The sequence below is a fragment of the Myxine glutinosa genome, chromosome 9 (assembly GCF_964187855.1).
Source record: "Myxine glutinosa chromosome 9, kmMyxGlut1.1, whole genome shotgun sequence".
Lineage (NCBI taxonomy): Eukaryota > Metazoa > Chordata > Myxini > Myxiniformes > Myxinidae > Myxine > Myxine glutinosa.
In genome coordinates this window covers 28,939,936-28,964,454 of record NC_136269.1, presented here as the reverse complement: position 1 = coordinate 28,964,454, position 24,519 = coordinate 28,939,936, and the positions used below count along the sequence as shown (strand labels likewise).

The window sequence follows — 24,519 nt, the reverse complement described above, 5'->3', positions numbered from 1 at the left end:
GTTCAAAGTGTGAACAAGGGCCGTGACGTGGTGGATGTGGCAGGTGTGGCAGGTGTGCTTGATGATCCACCAAACACCTTTACCTTTCTTTACACCTTCACCTTTACACACAAAATAAGTTCACACCAACAGAGGAGAGAGACGCTGAATAATTATTTCGACTTGAGCGTTTGATTAAATTATAATTCGGATTATCAGCGTTTTCACCCTTTAAGTCCAAAAGCTCTCCAAACAGCGGGTCCACAAGCTTATTCAATCAGGCAGTGCAACGTTATCATTTGTCTGTTCGTTCGACATTTATTTTAATCATTCAAGGTTGTTGTTTTATTTACATTACTCGACATTATATACAGGAGCACACACAAGTAAATTATTTGTAAATAACCACCACAAACAGAGGGTGTTGATGAAATGTGTTTCAGTGAAGCATGTCGGTGGTTTACAATTAATTTCCAAGCTTCATGCTTTGGTGTCAATTAATTCATTGCAATTACACAAACGCATACCTGATGTAAACTATTTAAATGATTAATTATTTCACATTCCTCCCGCTCCTCCTTCACAGACACGACTCCCAGTCCTCCCATCGGGAAAAAAGTGCATAGAGTTGCAGGAAGTGATGTATTATATTATTTATATAACACAAACAGCACACTCAACACACTAACAACACACACACACACCACTAACACACACACTACCAGCACACTAACAGCACACACACATCACTAACACAACACACACACACACACACACACACACCACTAACACAACACACTAACAGCACACACACCACTAACACACACACACCACTAACAACACACGAACACAACACACTAACAGCACACACACACACCACTAACACAACACACTAACAGCACACACACACCACGAACACAACACACACACACATATACACCACTAACACAACACACTAACAACACACACACACACCACTAACACAACACACTAACAGCACACACACCACGAACACAACACACACACACACACACACACACACACACACACACACACACACACACACACACACACACACACACACACACACACATATATATACACCACTAACACAACACACTAACAACACGCACACACACACACACCACTAACACAACACACTAACAGCACACACACACAACACTAACAGCACACACACACACACCACTAACACAACACGCTAACAGCACACACACACAACACCCTGGGGACGCCTCTTCGCCGTGGTTGTACCCCCGGCAGCCCAATCAGAGGGCCAAAAGGTCCCCATGGATCAGCCCTTTCCTTCGTGTCTCTGTTTGTCGCTCTCTCCGTCTCTGTCCTCTGTCTCTCCCCTCTCTAACTCTGTCATGGCCCTGACTTCGTGAAGGTGGAGGTACACCATCCTGGATGTGGGGAATCTCTGGGTCGCTCTTGGGAGATCAATCGGCTGTCTCAGTATCTGCCGAGGACTTGTTCGAGAGAACTGTCTGGGACTATAGAACAACATCTTAACACCTTAACAAGACACACACACACACACACACACACACACACACACACACACACACACACACACACACACACACACAGGTTCCATACAAGACCATTGTGACGCTAAGTCCGCTCGTTATTAATTCGGTATTTCCTGCCCACGTGTTAACATATCCTTCCAAATGATTATAACTAGGCCTAAGTCTGAATCCCGCTCCCACGTAGGACTACTTTCCACTTAAAACGAGTTAACAAATCAAATTTACTTAAATACAATAAAGTATGACACACGATGCTGCGTTTGATATATAAACGCACCTTTGTAAGGTGTGCGAAAGGCTGTCGTTCGTTTGAACCTATAAAAGAGGGTGCGTTGGTCATGCAGACTCCGAGAACGTTGGTTCGTTCCTTTTCCTTCATCCTTCGTTCTCCATTCATCGCCTTCGCTGTCAAACCAGGCCCAGATGGACCACCTCGAGTCCGATTGCATTTGCGATCTGCAGCCCGAGGATAAGAAACACAGGTGGGAATTATAAATAAATACGATTTAAAAAGTGGAATAAAACGAGAAGAGGAAGAAGAACGCTTTAGGTGCGAAAAGCGTGCGTGTACCGGTTTAACGTCGACACCGATTCATTCGAACGTCGGGTTTGCTTGTACAGGTCGCGCGACGTTCAGACGAGTCGGCGATGGATTGAACGCATGAATGAGTGAGCGAATGAGCAATCCGTGTACACACGAACGAAAAAAACATGTTACACCTTTACCTGAGAAGCGTTTTCTTCACAGCAGGGAGATTAAAGGTGAACAAACGTTAAACCCATTGGACCCCCTTTAAAGGCGTCTCTTCCTTTTGAGTTTTCTTTTATTTTCCACAATTAAATAGTTTATAAAATTTAATTTTAAAAAATCCGATTTAATCCCCTTATTAAGCGAATAAACCAGCGATCTGTTTAAACGTTAACTCTCGACCATTTTGATTCCTGGATAACGTCACAATTGGACAATGAATCGAGTGGAATAATAAAAACCAGGGATGAATCCTGATTTGTAAGGAAGGAGGGAAGGTCGAAATGGGAATGCAGGAGTAAGGAGGTTCAACTGGAGATGAGCGAAGATTAATGATGGGAACAGAGTAAGAGAGAGAGAGAAGGGGATTTATAAAATGTCTGACATTATTCCTGCCACATCAAACACCCTACAGATAACGGATTTTTTGGAATGCCGGCCGCATTTTCCATCCGATCCTCATGTGACTCCGTTTAAAAATTATCCATAGGTACGCGCTCCCTACGTCGGGACACCCTACGTGGAACGTTTAACGTCGATCGCTCACGCCGTTGCGGAGAAAACGAATTTAAAAACAAAGGTGAAAAAAAAAAACCAGGGCCTCGGCCGACGTTCCACAGCATGTCCACGGATGGTTGTGCTTATTATTATTTATTATTATTATTACTAATTATTATTATTACTTATTACTATTATCAGGCATGCATGAGCATCTTCAACTCTGTGGAACATTGGCCGAAGCCTTCACATTTTTTTTTTCTTCTGTCATTTTTTCACCTTTATTCGTTTTTTTTCCGCAACCGCTTGACCGATCGACGCGAAACTTTCCACCGTAGGAGCGCGTACCTATGGAGAATTTTCAAACAAAATCACACGATTATCGGATGGAAAATGCGGTCGGCGTTCCAAAAAAAATCCGTTATCTGTAGGCATGGGTCGCAGGGTGTTTAACACGTCGGGAATAAACTCTCGAATGTAGTATTGACACATGTCGACACATGTATGTAGTATAGACATGTAGTGTGTTGTATAGACCCTTCAGAGTAAGGAGTGGTAAAGGGGGTGCGGGAGGGGTCGAGGGGTAGTTGTAATCAAACAAAGATGTCAGTGCGAGGGATTGGGGGAAAGTAGGTGGATTGGCAGTTATAATTGTATTATTAAAACTTATTAAGCTTGTGGAAGATGTTGATCACAATTGTATGAGGGACATATTAGTGAGGTTATAACACTTGATTATAAAATGAATTTAATTGTTTTTGTGTTAACAAGTCAATGCCATCTGTAATGGTGATTACTATATTATCTTACTATGATTCACCAAATGTCCGTCCGTCTGTCTGTCCGTCCGTCCGTCCGTTCCCAGGTACCGCAAAAACGGCTGAAATGATCACAACGATATTTTGGGTGGGTAATCCTGGGACCCCCTGGAGTAAAATAGGCTATACTGATTTTCCAATTTCAGGTTTGGTCTCCAGCATTTTCAGCTTTGGTCTCCAGCATTTTCAAGTTTGGTCTCCAGCATTTTCAGGTTTGGACCCCCACCTAACGTTGTTTCCCGACTCCTCTGGATACGCTTCGTTTTCTTTCGACCTTACTGGTTGTGACGTGAAACGCAATCGGTGGATAACTCATGACACCCAGGAACATATCGTGCTTGCCGACTCCGTTCACATCACTTCGGGGTACACTTCACATTTTACCTCTGGGTACACTTGACATTTTACCTCTGGGTACACTTGACATTTTACCTCTGGGTACACGACATTTTACCTCTGGGTACACTTGACATTTTACCTCTGGGTACACTTGACATTTTACCTCTGGGTACACTTGACATTTTACCTCTGGGTACACTTGACATTTTACCTCTGGGTACACTTGACATTTTACCTCTGGGTACACTTGACATTTTACCTCTGGGTACACTTGACATTTTACCTCTGGGTACACTTGACATTTTACCTCTGGGTACACTTGACATTTTACCTCTGGGTACACTTGACATTTTACCTCTGGGTACACTGACACTATATCGTAAGCATTATTCATATCCATGAAACGCCTTCACATTACCGAAACGCCGAAATCAGCGCCGAAATCAGCGTAATTCAAACCGTGAACACAGCGACCCTCTTAATTAACCCTATTAATTATGTTTAGACTGCTGAGACCCCTCAGACTTTTGATGACACTTTAATTACCCCAATACCCTTGAGACCCCTGAAGACCCAAAAGTCCCTGAAAACCCCGAAGACCCAAAACACCCCAAAGACCCAAAATACCCGAAGACCCAAAACACCCCGAAGACCCAAAACACCCCGAAGACCCAAAACATCCCGAAGACCCAAAACACTCAGAAGACCACAAAGACCCTTAAAGACCCTGAGGACCCAAAACACTCAGAAGACCACAAAGACCCTGAAAGACCCTGAAGACACAAAACACCCTGAAGACTACAAAGACCCTTAAAGACCCCGAAGACCGAAAACACCCTGAAGACCCAAAATACCCTGAAGACTACAAAGACCCAAAGCACCCTGAAGACCCAAAACACTCAGAAGACCACAAAGACCCTTAAAGACCCAAAATACCCTTGAAGGCCCTGAGGCTCAAAAATACCCTGAAGACCCAAATATCCCTGAAAACCTAAAAGACCCCGAAGACCGAAAACACCCTGAAGACCCAAAACACCCCGAAGACCCAAAACACCCCGAAGACCCAAAACACCCCAAAGACCCAAAACACCCCGAAGACCAAAAATACCCCGAAGACCCAAAAACACCCCGAAGACCCAAAATACCCCAAAGACCCAAAATACCCCGAAGACCCAAAACACCCTGAAGACCCAAAACACCCTGAAGAATACAAAGACCCTTAAAGACCCAAAAGACCCTGAAGACCCAAAACACCCTGAAGACCCAAAACACTCAGAAGACCACAAAGCCACTTGAAGACCCTGAAGACCCCAAAGACGCCGAAGATCCAAAACACCCCAAAGACCCAAAATACCCTTGAAGGCCCTGAGGTTCAAAAATACCCTAAAGACCCAAAAGATCCCGAAGACCCAAAACACCCTGAAGTCCCAAAACACCCTGAAGACCCAAAACACCCTGAAGAATACAAAGACCCTTAAAGACCCAAAAGACCCTGAAGACCCAAAACACCCTGAAGACCCAAAACACCCCAAAGACCCAAAATACCCTTGAAGGCCCTGAGGTTCAAAAATACCCTAAAGACCCAAAAGATCCCGAAGACCCAAAACACCCTGAAGTCCCAAAACACCCTGAAGACCCAAAAAACCCTGAAGACCCCAAAGACCCTTAAAGACCCCGAAGAACCAAAATACCACAAAGACTCTTAAAGACCCAGAGGAAACAAAAGACTCTTAAGACCCAAAACCCCTGAAGACACCGAAGACCCAAAACACCGCAAAGACCCAAAATACCCTTAAAAGCCCAGAGGATCCAAAAGACTCTGAAGACCCAAATGGCCCTGAAGAACCAAAACATGAAGACCCAAAATACACCAAAATGGTCAAAGATGCCTATCCCTCTGAAACGACGTGTGGTGAGGCGAGCGGAGCATGCCGAGTCACACTAGTCTTACGATAATTCACCAAATGTCCGTCCGTCTGTCCATCCGTCCGTCCGTTCGAAGGTACCGCAAAAACGGCTGAACCGATCACAATGATATTTTGGGTGTGTAATCCTGGGACCCCCTGGAGTAAAATAGGCTATATTGTTTATCCAATTTTTCCAATTTTCCAGTTTTCCAAACACGATGGAATAATATTTACCGATATGAACAGTATTGTGGCTTTTATTGAAATTCTACAAATACTGTTTAGATTTTGATGAGAATTATGAACCTGCCACGAATGCGGAAGTGGACAGATGACGGAAATGCACGGGTTTGATAATATCCCAATACAACCGTCATTCAATCGTAATGTTTAATCGTTAAACGTTAATCGTGTTAATCGTTTTGTTAAAGTATCAATTGATGATTGGAATTGAGTGAATACAATTACGATTTTGAATTCGTAATTGTATTCACCCAACCGTACGGAACTTCACATCAGGATTTAAATATTTGTTTATGTCACGAATGTTGTTAAAAGTTTATTTTTTATATTAATGCTATTTAATTTGTGATTGGAGTTATACTGTTTGGAATGAAACAAGAGATATTGAGTTCAAATGAATGACAAAATGCCGTGACAGTTTCTACTTTCTAAACGTGAAATTCGTGGATCGCCATATGCAGATTCGCCATTGACTGGGTATCAAACAAACGTACCCGTTTGTTTGCCAAAGTGTACGTTTTTCATGGAAGTCCTTCACGAACTTGCTGTCCATGTCTGACGTGCGACTGAAGGTGCTACAGGAATGTGGAATTTATTGGTTCCATGCTTTAGCATTTGCCATTTCTGCATTGTCTGTTTACTTCTGGCCTCCCACCCGTGCATAGCACGGGTACCTCACTAGTTTATTTAATTGGTGAATTTAACCCATTGTTGGACATTGGACGCACATCTTTTTAAACAACAATGGATTAGTAACTCGTTTGTCAAATAAGCCAACGCAAGCAGATTCCCAAGATTGTTCAAGTTGAACTCTTCCCTCCAGGTCTTCAAGCAGAAGGTGCACCACCACCATGATCCCTCTCTCTGTGTTTAATGCACGTGAACGATTGGGCCAAAAGGTATTTCACACGTGAGCCTCGACATATCGTAGGAGTGGGGGAAATCGAACTAAAGAGAAATGATTGATCAGGGTTTGCCTCTTGGTCTTCCTTCCCTATTGTTGAAGAAGAAAAACCCTGTTTTTCTCACTGGTGTGCGGTTGGAATTCAGAAAAGTAATTAACGCTGTAGGTCAGACCTCAGGCGTTATAATTTGGTGTGAAAAGTCCTCGATAAAAATTGTAAAATGCAGTGGTTCGTGCGGGGTTATTGCTCGGGCCCCCATCCTTTAGACAGGTAAACTGACTGTCGGTGACACATCTCGGGGTTTCTGTACGGTGGAAACCGAAGTAAAGAGCTGTGTGGCGTTCCCAGTGTACAGCGTAGTCCTCCAAGGACCATCCGTCGCTAAATTGGTGACCACCTGGATGGAAGATTTGACCACGTGTCCATCCATCGACCCCCTTCTGGTGAATCTCTCAAAATCCAGGATTACTGCTCACCTCCACTCATCTCTTCTTCTTTTTTTTCCCCACCTGTGGAATCGACCTCCACATTCTCTTCAATCTCATTACGACAACATAATTCAGCCAATCGCAGCGAGATAATGTCATGACGAATAGATATCTCCAATACAAAAGCGAATTGTTCAACGGTTTTTCAAATATCACGTACAGAACGTACATGAACGGATGATCGGTCGGTCGGACGGAGCTCGTTTTAATGTCCCCATCTCCCACCTTTTCAGAGGGGCAGGTGACATATAGAGCATAACATTGTGCAGTTGAAATTCACTTTCACAAGCAACGTACCTGATGATACACCTCTGAACCACAGTAGACGCAACTGTTTTTCCCAGAATGCTTTGATCAGTCGTGATCTCACTTCCTGTGTAATTTGCTGAGAGTAAACTATTATTGTATAAATATTGAAACACTGAACTATTCTTTTTACATGTTCCAAACAAAGTCCATGTCAACCTCGAAATGCCTCTTCTTTTTCCTCTTTCAATGCAGAACATAGCTCCGGGTAGCATCATTTGCTGAGGGCACAGGTGTACCGCACATTTCAGAAGGAGAGACCCAGTGCCCCCTGTCGGTTAGGGCAGGAATTTGTAATTTGTTCAATGTGCTGGTGATAACTCACCTACTCATCGTTAAGAACACCGTGCAATCTTTAACGTTCACCAACTAATTCCGGTAGATGAGACACCCAGCTTAACGTCTATCCAAGGGATGAAACATATTTACGAATCACCCTACCTGTGCCAGTTTATAGCTGGGTCGAGATTCAAACCCAGGATAGACAGCTTAAAGGAGAGCGAGCGTTACTTTTAGGCCATCCTGCCAGCCCAATGAAATGCTTAAATAAATATATCTCAAAATGTGCACCTGCTTCGCTAACGTGTCAAATCTGTGAAATTGAACTCACCTTGGATATTGTGTCATGCTCCTCGGACGTGTTATCTGAAATATAAATAATCAAAATTACAATTATAATAACCAGTACACCTTAAAAATAAATATTGTGCTCAAACCTCCAAGAAGATGAAGCAATTGTGACAGCACATCATATTTTCAACATTCGACACAAAAAACTTTTCTTTTTAAAATACTGAATTCTAAGAACATGTACAGTCACGTGAAAAAGTAAGTACACCCCCACATTTATCACGACTTCAAATACCTAAAATTAGAATCAGGTGCACCAGCTCAGGTGCAAATGATGAGAACATCGTTGGAGAGGATCTTGGAGGAACCTGTTTTATTTAAACCTCAGACATTTCGTTTGGTTTGCTCTTTGTTGTTGAAGTGTGCGGCGTCACCATGCCTAGATCAAAAGAGCTCTCTGAGGCCTTCAGAAAGAAGGTTATAGATGCCGACGAGTCTGGGAAGGGATTTAAAAAGATCTCCAAACAATTTGAAATCAATCATTCGACTGTCCGGAAGATCATCTAGAGGTGGAGACGATTCCAAACAACTGCTAACTTGTTCAGGCCAGGCCGCCCTAGCAAGTTCAGCCCGAGAGCAGACCGCAAGATGCTGAAAGAAGTCTCTAAGAACCCCAGAATGTCATCACGGGACCTACAGGTAGCTCTTGCCACTGTTGATGTCAAAGTGCACGAGTCTACCATTAGAAAGAGGCTGCACAAATTTGATCTTCATGGGAGGTGTGCCAGGAGGAAACCTTTGCTGTCCAGAAAGAACATCAGGGCAAGACTAAACTTTGCCAATGAACACCGAGGCAAAGACCAGCACTTCTGGAACAATGTGCTCTGGACAGATGAGTCAAAGGTAGAGCTACTTGGCCACAGTACCAGAAGACATGTTTGGCGAAAACCAAAGACAGCATTTGACCACAAGAACCTGATACCACCTGTAAAGCATGGTGGTGGAAATATGGTTTGGGGCAGCTTTGCTGCATCAGGGCCTGGGCAGCTCACCATCATAGAATCCACTATGAATTCTTCATTGTACCACAGAGGGTGCTTGAGGATAATGTGAGGACGTCTGTCGGAGTGTTGAAGCTCAACCAAAGGTGGACCTTGCAACATGACAATGACCCTAAACATACCAGTAAATCCACCAAAGAATGGATGAAAAGAAAGAAATGGAGGGTTCTGGAATGGCCAAGTCAAAGCCCGGATCTAAATCCCATCGAGATGTTGTGGGGGGATTTGAAACGAGCTGTGCATGCAAGAAACCCCTCAAACATCGCACAGCTGAAAGAATTCTGCATGGAGAAGTGGGCAAAAATTTCTCCCAGTCGATGTCAGAGACTGGTAGACAGTTATAAGAAACGCCTACTTGAGGTTGTTTCTGCCAAAGGGGGCAATACCACCCATTAGAGCCAAGGGTGTACTTACTTTTTCCACATGCGAAATTTGCATTTATGTTTATTTAAATTATACAATGGACTACAAAATGTAAATGTTTCATGATATTTGTTATATTATATCACCTTTATCTATCAATATTGTTGAAATGAAGATCAAATAGCTGTATGTTGAAATATGTTGAAAAAGTCAAAACTTTACATGGGGTGTACTTACTTTTTCACGTGACTGCATATATATATATATATATATAAATAAAACAAAAACAACAAAACTCAAAAGGCTGTGGCAATAAATCATTCTGGGTACAGTATCAGTGCAACATACCAGAATCGTCGGGCCAGGATGCGGAATCTCCTTGGAGAGCAGCTTCCAACATTTCCACGTTAGGTTCTTCCAAACTTTCCACCCTTGATGGTTCTCCCCTGGACCTAGAGGGTGCATGTTAGCTTGCAAATGTTGAAAACGCATCCGCTGCACATACAGTGGCTTTATGAGGTTCGTAAAGGGCGGTTCCACATGTTTAGGCAAGCCGTGTGGAGACATGCCTCGGGTTGCACCTGTCACAGGTGCATGTCATCTTGCAATAGCCTTCAAAACACCAAGCTTATTAGCAAGCTAAATGGTTGTCTCACCCTTTGTGAAGTTCTGTTGTTTTATTTAATGCACAACTGAGATGGAATGGTTTAGTTAGGCAGTGTGGAGGGTAGTGGGGGATTGCGGGGTGGGGGGGGGGGGGGGGGGTTGGGGTGGGGGGGGGGTTGCTCATATTCAACAAGAAGCAAACAACTTAGGAGGCATTTCATAACGAGGAGAGAGGTGAGCGATCGCACCGAGACTGCTGTAAACCTTGTGGAGAGCAGGTAGCCCGGAGCCGATCATCCTGACATTCAAGCAAGTTCAGCATGTCTGTGGTAACAACAGATGCACACAACAGGAACTTAAAATTTGACTTCTTATTTTAAGTGATTCCAGGATGAGTTATATGGAAGGCCTTAAAAGCGAAATGCTTAGGTTAGATGGGTGCTTCATTCGGGCCAACCATGAAACATCAATTACTAATACATGCTGTACTTACTATTGACGAGCAAGTAGTATTGGGAGGAAAGGGTTAACACTGCAGAGATGTGTAAAGACAGAGGTATGAATCACATTATCAAACCTTCTACTGCTTAATATTTATTTACTTACAGGGTCTAAGATTGATGGAAGACCTAGCACGCGTAGGGGGGCGCGCGCACACGCGCGCACACACACACACACACACACACACACACACACACACACACACACACACACACACACACACACACACACACACACACACACACTTCTCTTTTACCAATATATGCAAAAATAATTTATCTTGTGGTCCCAGATCCAAACACAAAATATATACTGGTACTCTATAACAGCCCTTACCGCTCGCACTTCCACATTTAGCCCTTCGAAACATAATTAATAGTAGATGTCATCATTTACCTTGTGCATTGACAAGCCCCAGATATTATCTTCATTGCATTGCGAAGATATGTCTGAGATATTTCAAGATATGTCAAAGCCCCAGATGTGTCTGAAAAGTATACCTGAATGTTGGTAATGATGACAGTTTTTCCAAATGCAGACATCCATTAAATAAACCACCAAACCTCCCATGTTCACATGACGTACTGACACACACACACACACACACACACACACACACACACACACACACACACACACACACACACACACACACACACACACACACACACCACTCCACTCGCTGACAGCGATGGTCAAAGGTTTGGGTAGAACACGCCAGTCTATGAACCTTTGACCCTTGCACTATTCCACTCAAGAGACTGCAGTATGGGGAGCTGCAAGCTATTATCTTTTTGGTCGAGTTCAGAAAGTTCTCCAACTCTTTCGTTCTGCAGAGGGACATCCCTTTCTCGCACATACACTTCCAAGTATTTTCGGCTTCTTTTTGAAGCTTCGTGGGCCATTTTAGGTAACGATCATTATTTTGCATGCACGATATACGATATACATTCGGCTGCTTTGATGATCCTCGTTGCTATGGGGTTTCTACCGCCAAGCACTCTGGGGAGGATTACGTTATTGAATTAAAAGTCCCGTATTCTAAAAAGCAGCCTCCATTCCAGAAATCAGCCGCAATTTCAAAAACCAGCCTCAATTCCAAAAATCAGCCCCAATTAAAAAAAACCAGCCTCAATTCCAAAAATCAGCCCCAATTAAAAAAAATCAGCCTCAATTCCAAAAACATCCTCAATTCCAAAAAACATCCTCGATTCCAAAAAAGCCTCAATTCAAGAAAACCAGACTCAATTCCAAAAATCAGCCCCAATGAAACAAAACCAGCCTCAATTCCAAAAATCAGCCCCAATTAAAAAAAATCAGCCTCGATTCCAAAAACATCCTCAATTCCAAAAAACATCCTCAATTCCAAAAAAGCCTCAATTCAAGAAAACCAGACTCAATTCCAAAAATCAACCCCAATTAAAAAAAAACAGCCTCAATTCCAAAAACATCTTCAATTCCAAAAAACATCCTCAATTCCAAAAAACAGCCTCAATTCCAAAAATCAGCCCCAATTAAAAAAAACCAGCCTCAATTCCAAAATACTGCTCTCCGCTCTGGGCTGGTGCTCCTGCCTCACATCTAGCTCGTCTTCACGCTGTTGAAACCAAAGCGTTCAGAATCATTGGAATCTCCCGCGATGACGCTATCTCCGAGGGCCTTTCACTTGCTCACCGCAGGCAGGTTGGTGGTCTTTCCGTCTTCTACCGACTCCTCTCTGGCCTTGCTCCCCCAGCTCTCTCTGGGCTCTGTCCCCCAAATATTCCTACAGGTCGCACAACATCTGCCTGCAACCCTCTTATGGTTAAACTGCCAAAATCACGCCTCTCTGCTCACCTTCACTCCTTCATTCCTCTTTTCTCCCGCCTCTGGAACAAACTCCCTCACGTTCTTAAATCCCACTCCTCCCTCCAGGTCTTTAAAACGGCTGTTCACCACCATCTCTTATCTTCCCCAATCCAAAACCTTGATCTTTTCTACCCCCGCTAATTTCACCCCAAATCCACTTTTTTGAGGTGCCGACTTCTTTCCTGGAAGTCCTTGGTGTCCTTGCGTTTTATACCTATCCTGCCTCCCCCCAGGCCCTCTCCCTCCCTCACATCTCCTGATGTCCCTGCTCTCAAATGTTGTGTTTGTGTGCTTTCTCCCCTTCTCTCCCCATCTTGTCAACTGCTCCCCTTTTTATATACTTTGTTTGCTTGTTTGTTTGATTTGTTTGTTTGATTTGTTTGTTTGATAAATGTTAGCTCTTTCACGAGCCTCGACTCTGTATACAAAAAAATAATAATAATAATTTTTATAAAAACATCCTCAATTCCAAAAAACAGCCTCAATTCAAGAAAATCAACCTCAATTAAAAAACCAGCCTCAATTCCAAAACCAGCCTCAATTCCAAAAACCAACCTAAATTCCAAAAAACAGCCTCAATTCAAGAAAAACAACCTCAATTCAAGAAAAACATCCTCAATTCTAAAAAACAGCCTCAATTCAAGAAAAACATCCTTAATTCCCTGAAAATGTCTGCTGCTCTTCTTCTGCTCCAATCGGATCATCTGATCATGTGCTTGTTAAAGTGGACATCTCTCTGACCATTCTCAGGGAGCCTGCTCAGCATCGACGAGTCTGGCATTTCACTCAGGCCAACTGGCACGGTCTTCAAGCAGCCATCAATCATCTGGACTGGTCTCCCATCTCTACCACCTCAACTCATCCTGGGAATTCTTCCAAAGTAAATTGCTCTCTCATGCACAAAGAAGGCACAAAGAAGGTGCAAAAACAGATCCTAGCAACTACAGACCAATCAGCCTTCTCCCAATTATCAGCAAAATATTCTGAAATCTCTGACACACCTTCAACAGCTCTCCCTACCTCTTCCACCTCTTCCACATCTTACCCTACCCCTCCTCCCCCCTGTTCTGTATCTGATGCTCCCCCTTCCTCTTCATTAACGGTATGGACCTCAAACATCCGCGGCCTTCGTTCAAACTTAACTGATCTCTCCATACAGGTTGCTTCTGTCAAACCAGACGTGATCTGCTTAACAGAAACTTTCCTCCTTTATGATGTCTCTGATTCCATAGTATCTCTCCCGGGCTACTCCCTCCTCCGGTATGATAGACCTGAGCCTCGTCCTGGAGGCGGGGTTGCTATCTTTATCAAAAACTCTCTTCCTCACTCGCCCTGCACTGCACTCTCTCCACCTCACCCCCAGGAATACCTCTGGCTACAGCTTCCCCTTCGCTCCCACCTCTTGTTCATATGTGTGTTGTACCGTCCACCAAACAGTGATGACTCCATCTACATCTCGCTGTCTGATGATATGGACCAACTTCTATCTACTCATCCCAACTCTCTCTTCCTCATATGTGGTGATTTCAACTGTCATCATGCCAGTTGGCTGGGTGTGGGTACCTCTCTCACCAGCCATGGCTCCTCAGCAAAGGACTTCTGCGACTCACTGGGACTGACACAATCTGTCAATTTCCCGACCCGGATCTCAGTCAACGGAACATCTTCTCTTCTGGACTTGGTAATGACTAACTTCCCTGAAAATGTCTGCTGCTCTTCTTCTGCTCCGATCGGATCATCTGATCATGTCCTTGTTAAAGTGGACATCTCTCTGACCATCCTCAGGGAGCCTGCTAAGCGTCGACGAGTCTGGCATTTCACTCAGGCCAACTGGCACGGTCTTCAAGCAGCCATCAATCATCTGGACTGGTCTCCCATCTCTACCACCTCTGACATCAACTCATCCTGGGAATTCTTCCAAAGTAAATTGCTCTCTCTCATGCACAGATTTATCCCATCTCGTCTTCAGTTGTCATACCCTTCCTCCCGTCCATGGTACACGGAATCTTGTGGTGAGGCTGTTGCCCAGAAACAACTTGCCTTCGTCTCCTGGAAAGCAAATCCAACGGAAGGAAATCTCATTTCCTTTCACAAAGCCCGAAACAAGTGTGTGTCCACCCTCAGGAGAGCCAGGAAACAATATCTCTCCGTTCTCAAGACCGAACTCTCTTATCTGTCTCCCTCTTCCAAATCCTGGTGGCGTCTGGTCAAATCCGTTTCTGGTGTTTGTTCCCCCTCCATCCCCTCCCTTACCTCAAACGGCTACACAGCTGACTCCGCACGTGAAAAAGCTGAATGCCTCAACTCTGTGTTTGCCTCTAAATCTTGTGTCCCAAACCCATCCCTCTCTGTACCCACCATACCCAGTCGTACCCTGCTGCTCCTGGACTCCGTGTCCTTTCCTCCTGACAAGGTGGAAAAGTTTCTGTCAACCCTCGACTCTGATTCTGCAACTGGACCCGACGGCATCAGCCCACGGGTCCTAAAATCCTGCTCTGCTGCTCTGCTGCTCTATCTCACCCTCTCTCTGTTCTCTTCACCCTCTCTTTTGCTCAAGGTCAACTGCCATCTGCTTGGAAATCAGCCAACATCACCGCTTTGCACAAAAAAGGTGCAAAAACAGATCCTAGCAACTACAGACCAATCAGCCTTCTCCCAATTATCAGCAAAGTCATGGAATCCATCATTGCTTCGGATATGAAATCTTTCCTCTTCTCCAATGGCTTGATCTCTGATCATCAATTTGGTTTCAGACCAGGTCACTCTACTCTGGACATGCTGCTTCTGCTGTCTCAACAATGGATGGAGGTCCTCAATGCCAAACAGGAAATTAGAGCTGTCTCCCTCGACATATCACGTGCCTTCGACACGGTCTGGCACCCCGCTCTGCTCACCAAACTCTCCTCCTTTGGTATCCATGGAAATCTCCACGCATGGCTGGCGGACTTCCTCTCTAGTCGTCGTCAACGTGTGGCCCTGAATGGGTTTCTCTCATCTCCTCTTCCTGTTCAGGCTGGAGTTCCCCAAGGCAGTGTTCTGGGCCCCGTGCTTTTTCTGGTCTTCATCAATGATCTCTCTGACTCTCTCGAAAATCCTCTCTATCTCTTTGCTGATGACTCCACTCTCTGCCGCTCCATTCCTCTTCCCTCAGATCGGCAGTCTGCTGCCTCCTCACTCTCTGAAGACCTGGACAAAATCACAGACTGGTCAAACAAGTGGAACATGTCTTTCAATCCTGACAAATCTCACACTCTTACTATGTCTCTCCAAAAAGATCGACTGGACAACCCTCCCATCTACTTTCTCAACAATCCTCTCCAAGAAGTTCTGTCGCTCAAGATTTTGGGTCTCACTATCTGCCATGATCTTTCTTGGGAAAACCACATTTCCAAGCTGGCCTCCAAAGCCAGTCGCCGACTGGGCATCCTCCGTCGTGCGAAGTCCTTCCTCGGCACACCTGAGCTCCTCACCACATACAAGGCTTTCATCCGCAGCTCAATGGAATACTGTTCTCCCCTATGGGCCGGTGCTCCTGCCTCACACCTAGCTCGGCTTCACGCTGTTGAAACCAAAGCTTTCAGAATTATTGGAATCTCCCGCGATGAAGCTATCTCTGAGGGCCTTTCACTCACTCACCGCAGGCAGGTAGGTGGTCTTTCTGTCTTCTACCGACTCCTCTCCGGCCTTGCACCCCCAGCTCTCTCTGTGCTCTGTCCCCCAAATATTCCTACAGGTCGCACAAGATCTGCCAACAACCCTCTGATGGTTAAACTGCCGAAATCTCGGCTCTCTGCTCACCTTCACTCTTTCATTCCTCTTTTCTCCCGCCTCTGGAACAAACTCCCTCACTCCCTTCAATCCCACTCCTCCCTCCAGGTCTTTAAAACAGCTGTTCACCACCATCTCTTATCTTCCCCCATCCAAAACCTTGATCTTTTCTACCCCCGCTAATTTCACCCCAGATCCACCTTGTTTGAAATTCCAACTTCTTTCCTGGAAGTCCTGGCAGTGTCCATATGTTTTATACCTCTCCCACCGCCCCCTTCCCATGCCCCCCCCCCAAAGCCCTCGCCCTCTCTCAGATCTCTCGATGTCTCCATGTCTCTCGGTCCCTGCTCTCAAATGTTGTGTTTGTGTCCTTCCCCCTCTCTCCCCATCTTGTCTACCGCTCCCGATGTTATATGTTTTATGTGTCGGTTTGTCTTTCTGTGTGATTAATGTTCGCTCTTTCACGAGCCTCGATCTTGTATACAAAACAAAACAAAACAAAACAAAACAAAACAAAACAAACAAACAAACAAAAAAAAAAAAAAAAAAAAAAAGAAAGAAAAAAAAGTCATGGAATCCATCATTGCTTCGGATATGAAATCTTTCCTCTTCTCCAATGGCTTGATCTCTGATCATCAATTTGGTTTCAGACCAGGTCACTCTACTCTGGACATGCTGCTTCTGCTGTCTCAACAATGGATGGAGGTCCTCAATGCCAAACAGGAAATTAGAGCTGTCTCCCTCGACATATCACGTGCCTTCGATACGGTCTGGCACCCCGCTCTGCTCACCAAACTCTCCTCCTTTGGTATCCATGGAAATCTCCACGCATGGCTGGCGGACTTCCTCTCTAGTCGTAATCAACGTGTGGCCCTGAATGGGTTTCTCTCATCTCCTCTTCCTGTTCAGGCTGGAGTTCCCCAAGGCAGTGTTCTGGGCCCTGTGCTTTTTCTGGTCTTCATCAATGATCTCTCTGACTCTCTTGAAAATCCTCTCTATCTCTTTGCTGATGACTCCACTCTCTGCCGCTCCATTCCTCATCCCTCAGATCGGCAGTCTGCAGCCTCCTCACTCTCTGCAGACCTGGACAAAATCACAGACTGGGCAAACAAGTGGAACATGTCTTTCAATCCTGACAAATCTCACACTCTTACGATGTCTCTCCGAAAAGACCGACTGGACAACCCTCCCATCTACTTTCTGAATAATCCTCTCCAAGAAGTTCTGTTACTCAAGCTTTTGGGTCTCACTATCTGCCATGATCTTTCCTGGGAAAACCACATTTCCAAGCTGGCCTCCAAAGCCAGTCGCCGACTGGGCATCCTCCGTCGTGCGAAGTCCTTCCTTGGCACAACTGAGCTCCTCACCACATACAAGGCTTTCATCCGCAGCTCAATGGAGTACTGCTCTCCCCTCTGGGCTGGTGCTCCTGCCTCACACCTAGCTTGTCTTCACGCTGTTGAAACCAAAGCGTTCAGAATCATTGGAATCTCCTGCGATGACGCTATCTCCGAGGGCCTTTCACTTACTCACCGCAGGCAGGTTGGTGGTCTTTCCGTCTTCTACCAACTCCTCTCTGGCCTTGCTCCCCCAGCTCTCTCTGGGCTCTGTCCCCCAAATATTCCTACAGGTCGCACAACATCTGCCTGCAACCCTCTTATGGTTAAACTGCCAAAATAAAGACTCTCTGCTCACCTTCACTCCTCTTTTCTCCCACCTCTGGAACAAACTCCCTCACTGTCTTCAATCCCACTCCTCCCTCCAGGTCTTTAAAACGGCTGTTCACCACCATCTCTTATCTTCCCCAATCCAAAACCTTGATCTTTTCTACCCCCGCTAATTTCACCCCAAATCCACTTTTTAAAGGTGACTTTTCACTTCTTTCCTGGAAGTCTTTGGTGTCCTTGCGTTTTATACCTATCCTGCCTCCCCCCAGGCCCTCTCCCTCCAAAAACATCTCCCGATGTCCCTGCTCTCAAATGTTGTGTTTGTGTGCCTCCTCCCCTTCTCTCCCCATCTTGTCGACCGCTCCCCTTTTTATATACTTTGTTTGCTTGTGTGTTTGATTTGTTTGTTTTATAAATGTTAGCTCTTTCACGAGCCTCGACTCTGTATCCAATTTTTTTTCCCCAAAAAACAGCCTCAATTCGAGAAAAACAGACAATTCCAAAACCAGCATAAATTCCAAAAACAGCCTCAATTCCAAAACCATCCTAAAGTCCAAAAATCAGCCTCGATTCCAAAAACCAACCTCAATTCCAAAAACTAGTCTCAGTTCCAAAAAACAGCCTTAATTCCAAAAAACAGCCTCAATTCAAGAAAAACATCCTCAATTCCAAAAAACAACCTCAATTCAAGAAAAAGCATCCTCAATTCCAAAAAACAGCCTCAATTCAAGAAAAACAGCCTCAATTCCAAAAAACAGACCATTCCAAAACCAGCATAAATTCCAAAAACAGCCTCAATTCCAAAACCATTCTAAAGTCCAAAAATCAGCCTCAATTCCAAAAACCAACCTCAATTCCAAAAACTAGCCTCAGTTCCAAAAAACAGCCTTAATTCCAAAAAACAGCCTCAATTCCAAAAACATCGTCAATTCCAAAAACGAACCTAAATTCCAAAAAACAGCCTCAATTCCAAAAACAGCCTCAATTCCAAAACCATCCTAAAGTCCAAAAATCAGCCTCAATTCCAAAAACCAACCTCAATTCCAAAAACTAGCCTCGGTTCCAAAAAACAGCCTCAATTTAAGAAAAACATCCTCAATTCCAAAAAACAACCTCAATTCAAGAAAAACATCCTCAATTCCAAAAAACAGCCTCAATTCAAGAAAAACAGCCTCAATTCCAAAAAACAGACTTCCAAAAAAACAGACTAAATTCCAAAACCAGCATAAATTCCAAAAACAGCCTCAATTCCAAAACCATTCTAAAGTCCAAAAATCAGCCTCAATTCCAAAAACCAACCTCAATTCCAAAAACTAGTCTCAATTCCAAAAAACAGCCTCAATTCCAAAAACATCGTCAATTCCAAAAAATAGTCTCAATTCCAAAAACAGCCTCAATTCCAAAACAATCCTGAAGTCCAAAAATCAGCCTCAATTCCAAAAACCAACCTCAATTCCAAAAACTAGCCTCAGTTCCAAAAAACAGCCTTAATTCCAAAAAACAGCCTCAATTCCAAAAACATCCTCAATTCCAAAAACCAACCTAAATTCCAAAAACTAGCCTCGGTTCCAAAAAACAGCCTCAATTCAAGAAAAACATCCTCAATTCCAAAAAACAACCTCAATTCAAGAAAAACATCCTCAATTCCAAAAAACAGCCTCAATTCCAAAACCATCCTAAAGTCCAAAAATCAGCCTCGATTCCAAAAACCAACCTCAATTCCAAAAACTAGTCTCAGTTCCAAAAAACAACCTCAATTCAAGAAAAATCATCCTCAATTCCAAAAAACAGCCTCAATTCAAGAAAAACAGCCTCAATTCCAAAAAACAGACTACATTCCAAAACCAGCATAAATTCCAAAAACAGCCTCAATTCCAAAACCATTCTAAAGTCCAAAAATCAGCCTCAATTCCAAAAACCAACCTCAATTCCAAAAACTAGCCTCAGTTCCAAAAAACAGCCTTAATTCCAAAAAACAGCCTCAATTCCAAAAACATCGTCAATTCCAAAAACTAACCTAAATTCCAAAAAACAGCCTCAATTCCAAAAACAGCCTCAATTCCAAAACCATCCTAAAGTCCAAAAATCAGCCTCAATTCCAAAAACCAACCTCAATTCCAAAAACTAGCCTCGGTTCCAAAAAACAGCCTCAATTCAAGAAAAACATCCTCAATTCCAAAAAACAGCCTCAATTCAAGAAAAACAGTCTCAATTCCAAAAAACAGACTTCCAAAAAAACAGACTAAATTCCAAAACCAGCATAAATTCCAAAAACAGCCTCAATTCCAAAACCATTCTAAAGTCCAAAAACTAGTCTCAGTTCCAAAAAACAGCCTTAATTCCAAAAAACAGCCTCAATTCCAAAAACATCGTCAATTCCAAAAACCAACCTAAATTCCAAAAAACAGCCTCAATTCCAAAAACAGCCTCAATTCCAAAACAATCCTGAAGTCCAAAAAACAGCCTCAATTCCAAAAACCAACCTCAATTCGAAAAACCAACCTAAATTCCAAAAAACAGCCTCAATTCCAAAAACAGCCTCAATTCCAAAACAATCCTGAAGTCCAAAAATCAGCCTCAATTCCAAAAACCAACCTCAATTCCAAAAACTAGCCTCAGTTCCAAAAAACAGCCTTAATTCCAAAAAACAGCCTCAATTCCAAAAACATCCTCAATTCCAAAAACCAACCTAAATTCCAAAAAACAGCCTCAATTCCAAAAACATCCTCAATTCCAAAAACCAGCCTAAATTCCAAAAAACCAGCCTCAATTTCAAAAAAGATTCCATTTGAAAACCAGCCTCAATTCCAAAAACAGCCTCAATTCCAAAAAACAGCCTCAATTCCAAAAACAGCCTCAATTCCAAAACAATCCTGAAGTCCAAAAATCAGCCTCAATTCCAAAAACCAACCTCAATTCCAAAAACTAGCCTCAGTTCCAAAAAACAGCCTTAATTCCAAAAAACAGCCTCAATTCCAAAAACATCCTCAATTCCAAAAACCAACCTAAATTCCAAAAAACAGCCTCAATTCCAAAAACATCCTCAATTCCAAAAACCAGCCTAAATTCCAAAAAACCAGCCTCAATTTCAAAAAAGATTCCATTTGAAAACCAGCCTCAATTCCAAAAACAGCCTCAATTCCAAAAACACTCGATTCCCAAAAACAGCCTAAATTCCAAAAACATCAATTCCAAAACCAACCTAAATTCCAAAAAACCAGCCTCAATTTCAAAAAAGATTCCATTTGAAAACCAGCCTCAATTCCAAAAACAGCCTCAATTCCAAAAACACTCGATTCCCAAAAACAGCCTAAATTCCAAAAACATCAATTCCAAAACCAACCTAAATTCCAAAAACCAGCCTCAATTCCAAAAAACACCCTCAATTCCAAAAACAGCCTCAATTCCAAAAACACTCGATTCCCAAAAACAGCCTAAATTCCAAAAACATCAATTCCAAAACCAACCTAAATTCCAAAAACCAGCCTCAATTCCAAAAAACAGATTCCATTTGAAAACCAGACTCAATTCCAAAAAACATCCTCAATTCCAAAAACAAGATTCAATTCCAAAACCAGCCTCGGGTTTAACAACAGATGGAGGAAAAACTCCATTGTAAAAGTCCAAGATGTGCTTTTGGGACATGCCTAAAACTGAGGCCAAAACGAAAAACGAGAAGTGTTTTTTTTTTTTTTTTAAATCTAAGCATACAAATATTAACCTCCTTTCTGAGAAATACTGATACAGAAAGCAATCTTTAAAATGAGAAAGAATCAGTAAGCATAAGGAAAAATAAAAAGGAAACATCAAAAACTGCTTCAATGTTGCGTCATAAAAAATACCGCACTTGCCTCCCAGGTGGATTGAACCTCATAAACAATTGATGTTGGTGCATCAAAAAATCTATTTAAAAATGTGTATAAACAGATAACCAAAATAAAAACACGGAATCCACAGAAAAGGCAGATGTGGGACATTGGTAAATCTGACCCCGCAGAAGAACGTGAGAGAGATAATCCCTCAGCAGGTTCCGGGCAGAATAAACACACAAATGCGCCACAAGTACACCGCCGGTCCGCCACCTCCCACCACCCATCACCCACTTGGCCACATCTGTTATTTAAACAATACAGCATTCTCGTCACAATTGCAGGTGTGTGTATACAGGTTCGAAAATGTGTTGGCACCTATATAACAAATGAAGCGAAGTGTGATGTTGAAGCATTTCACTCGGAGCAAAGAATGAGTTGAGTAACCATGAGCCATTAAATTTATGCAACTGCATCTGATGTTTATGAAGACAAGATCACATTCATACAGGAAGAGAATTGAGAAAGGAGCAAAGTTTTTTTTCCTCCATTTCTCCTAGACAGATGATAAGGTGTGCAAATCGATGGATAAGACCATGAACAATAACAGAACTACCTAGAGCGGCCAAAATAAAGAAATAAATTCTCTATCCAGATCCAGGTCTTCACCAAACCTAAAGAATTAGTCCTTATCATACACACAACCTGTCCACCAAGTTTTGTCCAAATGCGTCCATAACGTTTTTCGATATCCTGCTCACAGAAAGACGAACGGGTGACGGGTAAACGGGTAACGGTCACAGAAAGACGGGTGAAAATATAACCATAATAAAGATAACAAGCGTTACGCCTAGGTCCCCCGTCGGTGAAGTGATGTGAGTTGACAAAGTGGAAGACGCAAGGCGGCCATCTTGGATTTTGACGTGGCGACCCAATTTTCAATAGCGTTCTCCCTTATGCCTAGATACACCCACACACCAGATTACAAGTTGGTACTTTGCTTATTTTTCAAGATATTCCGCTCACAAGGTTCAGACATACATGGCGGTGGCCATCTTGGATTTTGACGTGGGTTCCACCCACACACCAAATTAGAATTCGCTTTTGCACACACGCACGTACGTATGCACGCACGCACGGACGAACACACACACGGACGGAGGGGAAACCATAGTCCCCCTTTCGCTCCGCGGTGCGACGGGGGACAATAAAATTACTTGGCCTCCTTCCTTGTTTCCCCAATATTTGGGTTGGCCTGCTGGGTGGTCTCATCTGAATCAAGCCTGTGCAATGGTTGCCAACCCGTGGTTGTTTGCTCGTGTTCTAGCCATATAAATATATATACATACATAATACATACATATATATATATAATTATATATATATATATATATATATATATATATATATATATATATATATATATATATATATCCACAATAAAATGGATGTTCTGGTGTTTGGCACTGAATTTATGGCGGCCATCTTTGAATGTGTATGATGACGCAGCGCCTTCCAGCAAGTCACGTAGCAACAGTGGGGGTGATTGTTTTGGGATTAACTGCACAAACTATCAAACCGGGGCAAAATAATGCGGTCTGAGCTTCCACAAGTAAATAGTGATTACTGATTATATTCATAATTTCTATGATGATCTGAAATCGGCTGTTTAAGCTTGATTTGCATTATTTATTAATGGAGGCAAATGAGCCTTGCTGCATCGGTGGCCTACAACTAGGTAGGCATAGCGGTTATGTTTGCCAACACTACTGACTGTATGGAAGCCAGTGGGACTGTGATTGTATTTCATCGATTGGGACTGATGATGGGTGGAATCAGGGCCGATGAGAGGGGATCGGGGATGGGGATGGGGACGGGGATGGGGGGGGGGGGTGTTGGGGGGAGGGAGAGAGTCACTTCCCTGGGGTCCATAAAGGGGCCCAAGCTTCACCTCTAAATGTTTTTTTGTTTTTTTTAGTACAGCAAAACCCCACGTTTGCTCGTCTTCACTTCCTCATTGTTACAATGTTACATGTATGAAGAGGTATGGCCGGCGAAAGATCACGTTATGCTTTGTTTGAAATTCCACGTTCTTGTATGGTTGGCCGGGGGAAGTTTGGCTCAAATCTTTCACGAACTGGGTGATCAGGCATGACATTCGACTAAGGTTAGGGCAGGAATTTGTAATTTGCCCAGAGTGCCGGCAATAGCTCGCCTATTCTTCGTGAAGGACACCGTTGGATTTTTAACATCCACCAACTAATGTCAGTGATGGGAACCCCGGTTTAACGTCCATCGGAGGGACGGCACACACATTGATGAATCACCCAGTCTGTAAAACACCGGGATCACAGTTTATAGCTGGGTCAAATTGGAGCCCAGGCTGGAAAAGCAAAAGCAGCACCGAAAATGGCCAATGACGCACGGACAGACACAAACTTCAACTTGTACAATAGATCTGTTAATACTTTATTTACTTTTCAACACATACTGTGACCTAAAAAGGCTGCTGCTGTGATTTTTCTTGGTTTGAGTAAAATAT

At 43.4% G+C, this 24,519-nt stretch overlaps 1 protein-coding gene across 3 annotated transcripts in view; it reads right to left on the bottom strand.

Moving 5' to 3' along the window:
• WDPCP (WD repeat containing planar cell polarity effector) overlaps nt 1-24,519 on the bottom strand; it is a 185,146-nt gene that overhangs the window by 22,180 nt on the left and 138,447 nt on the right. For 2 of the 3 annotated variants that reach the window (XM_068129394.2, XM_078784236.1), the window contains exons 17-20: nt 10,633-10,708; nt 10,127-10,230; nt 8,395-8,429; nt 272-1,988 (exon numbers count right to left, since the gene is read on the bottom strand). In XM_068129394.2, coding sequence (XP_067985495.2) covers nt 1,941-1,988; nt 8,395-8,429; nt 10,127-10,230; nt 10,633-10,708 — 263 coding nt within the window. In that variant the 3' untranslated portion in view covers nt 272-1,940. Of the gene's footprint in view, nt 1-271; nt 1,989-8,394; nt 8,430-10,126; nt 10,231-10,632; nt 10,709-24,519 lie in introns of those variants that run through there. The other variant, XM_078784235.1, reaches the window with a different exon arrangement.